This window comes from Pocillopora damicornis, chromosome 10, assembly GCF_964200805.1.
Source record: "Pocillopora damicornis chromosome 10, jaPocDami1.2, whole genome shotgun sequence".
In the NCBI taxonomy this organism is placed as follows: Eukaryota; Metazoa; Cnidaria; class Anthozoa; order Scleractinia; family Pocilloporidae; genus Pocillopora; species Pocillopora damicornis.
Window position 1 is genome coordinate 21,609,773 of NC_142679.1, and position 6,150 is coordinate 21,615,922.

At 40.8% G+C, this 6,150-nt stretch overlaps 1 protein-coding gene and 1 pseudogene across 1 annotated transcript; both read left to right on the forward strand.

The window, feature by feature from the left end:
• LOC149039380 (uncharacterized) lies at positions 1 to 1,448 on the forward strand (annotated as a pseudogene).
• A 517-nt stretch (positions 1,449 to 1,965) lies between these two features.
• LOC113674729 (uncharacterized) lies at positions 1,966 to 4,801 on the forward strand. The gene is made up of 3 exons (XM_089183651.1): positions 1,966 to 2,262; positions 3,498 to 3,711; positions 3,891 to 4,801. Exons 1-3 carry the CDS (start codon positions 2,185 to 2,187, stop codon positions 4,205 to 4,207), a joined length of 609 nt encoding a protein of 202 aa, XP_089039777.1. The 5' UTR covers positions 1,966 to 2,184; the 3' UTR covers positions 4,208 to 4,801.
• Positions 4,802 to 6,150: the final 1,349 nt, after the last annotated feature.

A 6,150-nucleotide genomic window follows, 5' to 3' on the forward strand; every position in this document is an offset into this window, starting at 1 on the left:
ATGGCTGAGAGTCAACAGCTTCAGGATGTGCCACGTGAATCGGCTGGTATTCCATGCGCAAGGTCAAACTCAAAGGCGAAGCAACAATCGAAGGGGAAGTAACAAGCAAAAGTCCTACGCTGTCGATTTCATAAAGAAAACACTGATGTTTTGGATTCACTGAAATCATCAACTAATAAGTACAACACAGCTGGAAAGCAACAAGGAGTCAACTGATCACTGGTGATTAAGTGTGAAAAAAACAGAAGCAAACTTCTTGCAGGACTGACTCTTAGCAAAGCAACGAAGAACACAGGTGGTGCAGGGCCAATGAGACAGAGAAGGAGTATTGCTAAGAACAGATTCCAACGCACTGATAAGTATCCTCTGACTTCCAATATTTTACTCGCCGAGTTTAAACTACGGAGAACAGCAAGAAGCAATGTGTCCAGACCTTGGTTCAAAAAAAAAAAAATTGAAAATCGAAGATGCTATGGCGCAGAAGAAGCTGAAAAATTTGAAGGAAGCAGCAACTGGCTCCAGAGATTCAAGGAAAGACACAACATATTACTGAGGAGAAGGACCAACAAGAAAAACGTCAGGGCAGATGATGGCCGGGATACGATTCAGAAATTCCACAGGGATTTGAGGAAAGCCTTGAAAACACAAAGGAGAAGAAACAAGTCCTATACAGTTGACCCAAAGTATGGAAGATGGATACCTAAAAATAGATACAATATCGACCAGGTAGGTTTCTGTCCCATTTGTAAATGAGCAAGATAAAACCTGCGATACATTGGGTGCTAAGCAAGTGTGCGAGTCACAACCATCATCTGGTTTTGATAAACGACAGGCTACTTTACTACTTTGTATTGGGGCTGATGGGGAACAAAATGTGAAGCCAGCTCCTATCTTCAGAGGAAAAGGGCGTGTGGCCACTGAGGAGAAAGAAAAGTATGACAAGAGGGTTGATGTGTATTTCCAGCAAAATGCCTGGATGGAGGAAGAAATCAACATGCAATGAGTCCAGGGCACACATTCCAGGAATTGGGAATGATAAAGAAGAAAAAAGTTCTATTTGCAGACAATGTGAGCTTCCGAATTCAATAATTCCGTGAAACAAGCAGAAATCAGATCAACCATATAATTTACATGCTGCCTGAAAACCACACTGACAAGATCCAGCCCATTCATGCAGGACGTGGTCAGAGGATGAAAAGTAAAATTGGTGCAGCAATGGAAACATGGCTGGAAGAGGAGAACAATCTCGATAAATGGCAGGATAGACTTTCTGCAAAGGATATAACGATCTTGATAACCCAATGGACTGGGGAGGGGTAGAGTGAGTCAAGCAATGATGAGACCTTTTTTCAGAGAGATTGTGTGAGAAAACTGGCTGTTCGCGAAAGGCAGATTGCTCTGATGATGTAAAGATCTCCCCCCAAGGTTTGGAAAATTATCAGATTTAAACGGATCTGATAATTGGACTGGAAACTGAATGCTGACATTTTGCTCTCTCAGTTAGCTCGTAGGATTGGGGACCAGTCAATAGTTACATGGAAGGAGGCAAGGGGGAGAGAGGGGAGCTGGTGCATTTTGAATTTGCTTGACTTTAGCTGAATTTCGAGTTTTTTATCACCAAAAATGCTACCCCTCCCCTAATGTAATATTATTATTATTAATTAATGCAGTTAATGTTAGTTCCACCCATGAATTAATGAAAAAGTTGCGCTTGCACACTGATTTCATCTATGGGAATCTATGCAGTATTTCATTTTTAAAAACAATTTTAAGAACACCTTAAGAACATTTTCAGGTTGGTTTTGCAGAAAACACCCAATGTATAAGGACAAAATCAGCCTGAACCCCGAAAAAACCTGTTCTTTTAAGCGGGTTTTTACTGTGTTGGCAGAGACAAAAGTAACTATGACAATTTCTTATTAGTATCATAACTTTTATTTTTTTGTGTATGTGTTTTACGAAGGATTTACGGTTGTTTCTACAAATCTTGGTAAGAGTGGAACACAGGGTCCAGACTCAGCTGGCAGTCACTACACAGGTTAGGATCATGACGGACAAGTCACAGTGTCCAGCGGTATTCAACTGTGGACTGTACCACACACTGGTGAATACAGAATAGAAACAATAGGAGCCTCAGGGGGGTACAGTGAGGACAGTGTCATCAACGGAGGGAGAGGGGCGCGGATGATTGGAAACTTTATGTTGACCAAAGATGAGAACATTAGCATACTTGTTGGTCAAAGAGGGGAAAAAGCGTATTATAACAAAATAAATCAAAGTGCTCTGTGAGCAAACTCGTGAATTGACACATGATTTTTTAGATTATGTTTAATGTTATCTGGTTTAGGGAATTTTGTGGTTGATTGTCATATCTAGAGTACGAGCAGTAGTTCAGTGTTCGCTAATGTAGCAAAGAAACAAAGTAACGTTGGGATAAGAAGGCATTACCATTGAAATGGTCATGCTATTACATTTGACAAGGTGGATGATGTCATGTGTTTTAAACGTCTATCATTTTTGTTTCTGGTTTAAGAGAAAAGGTTGGAAGTAAATGTGAGTGAAAAGTGAGATTTACTGTCTTTCGTTGTAAATATTAGAAAATCAAGGCAATACTGTCTTAATGAAAACATTAACGATTCCCTCTTTATCAAAAGAGACAAACGGGAACGAGTTTTGAGTGATATAACTAAGCTAAGCCTGCCACCGTCATTTTGGATCTCCGCCTGGGTAGATTTAAGTCACGTGCTAGGCAACGTATAATCAATAACAAGATAGAATTTCATTTCAGGCCTATTTACCAATTTTGTGGTGGGTAACTTTCGCATTTTAGTACGTTGTATGAATGTTGAATCTTCAAATTGTCTTGAAACTTAAAAGAAAATTGTTCTTTTAAAATTCACTGAAAATCGGTAGCTAAAACTGTTTGTTTAGGTGTTATTTGATTTTCGTGTTAACTTGTTATTTCGTCAGTCGCCGGCATCTTTTGTTGCTTCACACAGGAAAAACACACGCGACGAAACGTAATGATTAATTTTGTCCTCAATCTCACGCTATAACAGAAAAAGCTTTTGAACATCTGTAAACTCCGAGCGCTTCGCAGTAAGTGATATTTTCAATGAATCTTCGGATTGTTTTCAAGTTCAAGGATTGTAAATTACAATTTTATGAAAAACGAAGGTTGTTCTGTTATTTCAGTGTGTATCCTTGCATGCCTGCCAGTCGCTGGCGCCGCTTGTTGCAACTAAAACATAAAAAAAAAACTCTTTAAAGATTATAATTGGCTTCTTTTTCACCCCACCACTATTCTTAGCAACAAAGGTCGCCATTTCGTCTTTTTATTGCTCGCCAAAAACTATCAAATGCACTCAAAAGCCTAAAATCTAAAAAAAGTTTACAGGAATCGACCAATCGAGCGAGCGAGCGAGCGAGCGAGCGAATGCCATTCCCCACATCGTACCTATAACTCGCTCTTGCGCATGCGCGCAATTTACGAGTTAAAAACTGGCTCAGGCGGAGGAGGTACATTTGTAGTAAGAGGAGACAAAAAGCCTTTGATCATAGCCGGAGGTGGAGGAGGAGTTGCAAATATGACAGAACAATATTCAGGATGTGATGCGTCCATAAACACAACAGGAAATGCAGGGTATAACTCGCCACCCCTGTCTGGAGGAAGTAACGGAGAAGGAGGACAAACTGATAAACCGCACTCTGGTAGGTGAAGAATTTCCCACTTATGGATACTGAATTACTTTTTTTGCATTCTGCTGCCATCCATCAGTATTTCAAACAAAGAGATGGTACTTGTTGCTCAAATTTGGATTTTTTTCAGAATTACTAAAAGCCATGATATGTTAAGTTGCTAATGTCAATTGTAAATCTCTTGATTGTAGGTGGTGGTGGCGGCGGCTTCTACAGTAATGGAGAAAACTCCAAGAATTCTTGTGGAGAGGGAGAGGGAGGTAAAGGATTTATAAACGGAGGAGAGGGTGGAATGCATCGGGGTGGGTTCGGAGGTGGGGGTGGATATCTTGACCTCCATGAGTTACCTGGGGGAGGTGGAGGGTACTCTGGGGGAAGTGGAGGTGCGAATAAAGATAATTCTTGTGGAGGAGGGGGAGGTTCTTTCAACAACGGAACAAATCAGCAAAATGAATGTTGTTATAAAACTGCTGGACATGGTAAAGTGATCATAATATTTCTCCACTGAAATGCATGGCAGCACCTTCCTTAGCGTGTCGTAGTAATTCTGTTTTGAAGCGCTAATTGATGTTTGTTTTTTTGCCTCAAACCCACAGGGTTGTCAGTCTGTGATAATAGAGGAATTAATTCAGTGAAAGTACTGCATGATGAGCATAGCTTTTTAGCGGCTAACACTCTCAGAGGTTCACTCCAATAGGTTCACTTCCAGAGGTTCACTCCCAGAGGTTTACTCCCAAAGATTCACTCCTGGAGGTTCACTACCACAAGTTCATTACCAAAGGTTCACTCCTAGAGGTTCACTCTCAGAGTTTCACTCCCAGATTTCCACTCCTAGAGGTTCACTCCTAGAGATTCAGCCGTAGAGGTTCACTCCCAAAGGTTCAGTCCTAGAGGTTCACACCCAGAGGTTCACTCCCCGAGGTTCACTCCCATAGGTTCACTCCCAGAGATTCACCCCTAAAGGTTCATCTCCAGAGGTTCACTCCCAGAGGTTCTCTCCTAAAGGTTCACTCCTAGAAGTTCACTCCCAGAGATTCACTCCTAGAGGTTCCTACCACAGGTTCAATCCCAGATTTCCACTCCTAGAGATTCACTCACAGAGGTTCACTCCTAGAGGTTCACTCACAGAGGTTCACTCCTAGAGGTTCACTCACAGAGGTTCACTCCCAGAGGTTCACTCCTAGAGGTTCACTCCTAGAGGTTCACTCCTAGAGGTTCACTCCTAGAGGTTCACTCCTAGAGGTTCACTCCTAGAGGTCCACTCCCAGGTATTCACTCCTAGAGGTTCACTCACAGAGGTTCACTCCTAGAGGTTCACTCACAGAGGTTCACTCACAGAGGTTCACTCCCAGAGGTTCACTCCTAGAGGTTCACTCCTAGAGGTTCACTCCTAGAGGTTCACTCCTTGAGGTTCACTCCCAGGTATTCACTCCTGGAGGTTCAGGGAAAGCTTGGTGGTAATGAAACCATTTTCGTCAGCGTAATGAATTAAACATGGCTCGTACGTTCTCAGTAGTAATGATAATTATAATAACAATAATAATAATAATAATAATAATAATATCCTTTATTTAAACATGACAGGGTTTAAAGCTCAAAGCTTGTGGGGTCGTGTGAAAAAAAGATGAATGAATGCATGAATATTTAGGTGATAAACAACAAATTATCCCAGCTTTTTATTCACAAATTCTTGCACGTTAAAAGCATACACTGTTAGGGTGAGGCAAGATAATAGATTATAATTTTCAGGGTAGGGAAAATGTTAACCACAAATTACTTTCGCTGATAGAATAAAGAAGATAAAAATGCCAGGATTGTTTAGACTTAAAATAGCGGGCATTGGGGGAGGTTAGTGATAATCGGTCAAATAATAACATATGGCCAATAAAGACTAAGTAATAATTTTGTAGAGAAACAGTTGTGAAGTCAACTCTTCTTATTCTTGTGTATTTAATGTCAATGAATACATGTTAAGGTCCATTATGCAGTCAATCTTTTTTTCTTAGTCAGCTCAAAACCAAAATCGATTTTCACTAATGACACAGCCAGTGTGACCCAGTTTCTTCAACGGGTAAGGGGTAAGTTTCGAAATAAACTGTAGTGTTGCGTCGGTGGGAGATTATAACAGGGTAATTTGGTATTATCGACTGAGTTGATAACGCAAATTGGCCACCGTAAAGAGTTTAAAAGTTGACGTTTCGAGCGTTAACCCTTCGTCAAAGTGAATGGAGGAATTGTGGGTAATGTCTGTTTTTATATGAAGAAAATTGAGCTACGCTATTGATGGGAATATGGTGACGAGAAAACAAGAATAATTAGTTGAATGAAAGGCGCTCCTCATGATACCGTGGGGATTAAGAGTGCCGACTTGAAATAAAAATTTTTGTTCTTGAGTTTTCCGGCTTTCCGAACTAACTGCCTAGATGTAGGGAAAGACCGCAGACTGTTATA

Bases quoted from the DNA above. Each gene is read 5' to 3' on its own strand.
- LOC113674729 (XM_089183651.1), top strand. From the start codon at position 2,185: ATGATTGGAAACTTTATGTTGACCAAAGATGAGAACATTAGCATACTT. The intron at 2,263-3,497 runs AACAAAATAAAT...ATTTACGAGTTA, and splicing joins GAGGGGAAAAAGCGTATTAT to AAAACTGGCTCAGGCGGAGG. The intron at 3,712-3,890 runs GTAGGTGAAGAA...TCTTGATTGTAG, and splicing joins AACTGATAAACCGCACTCTG to GTGGTGGTGGCGGCGGCTTC.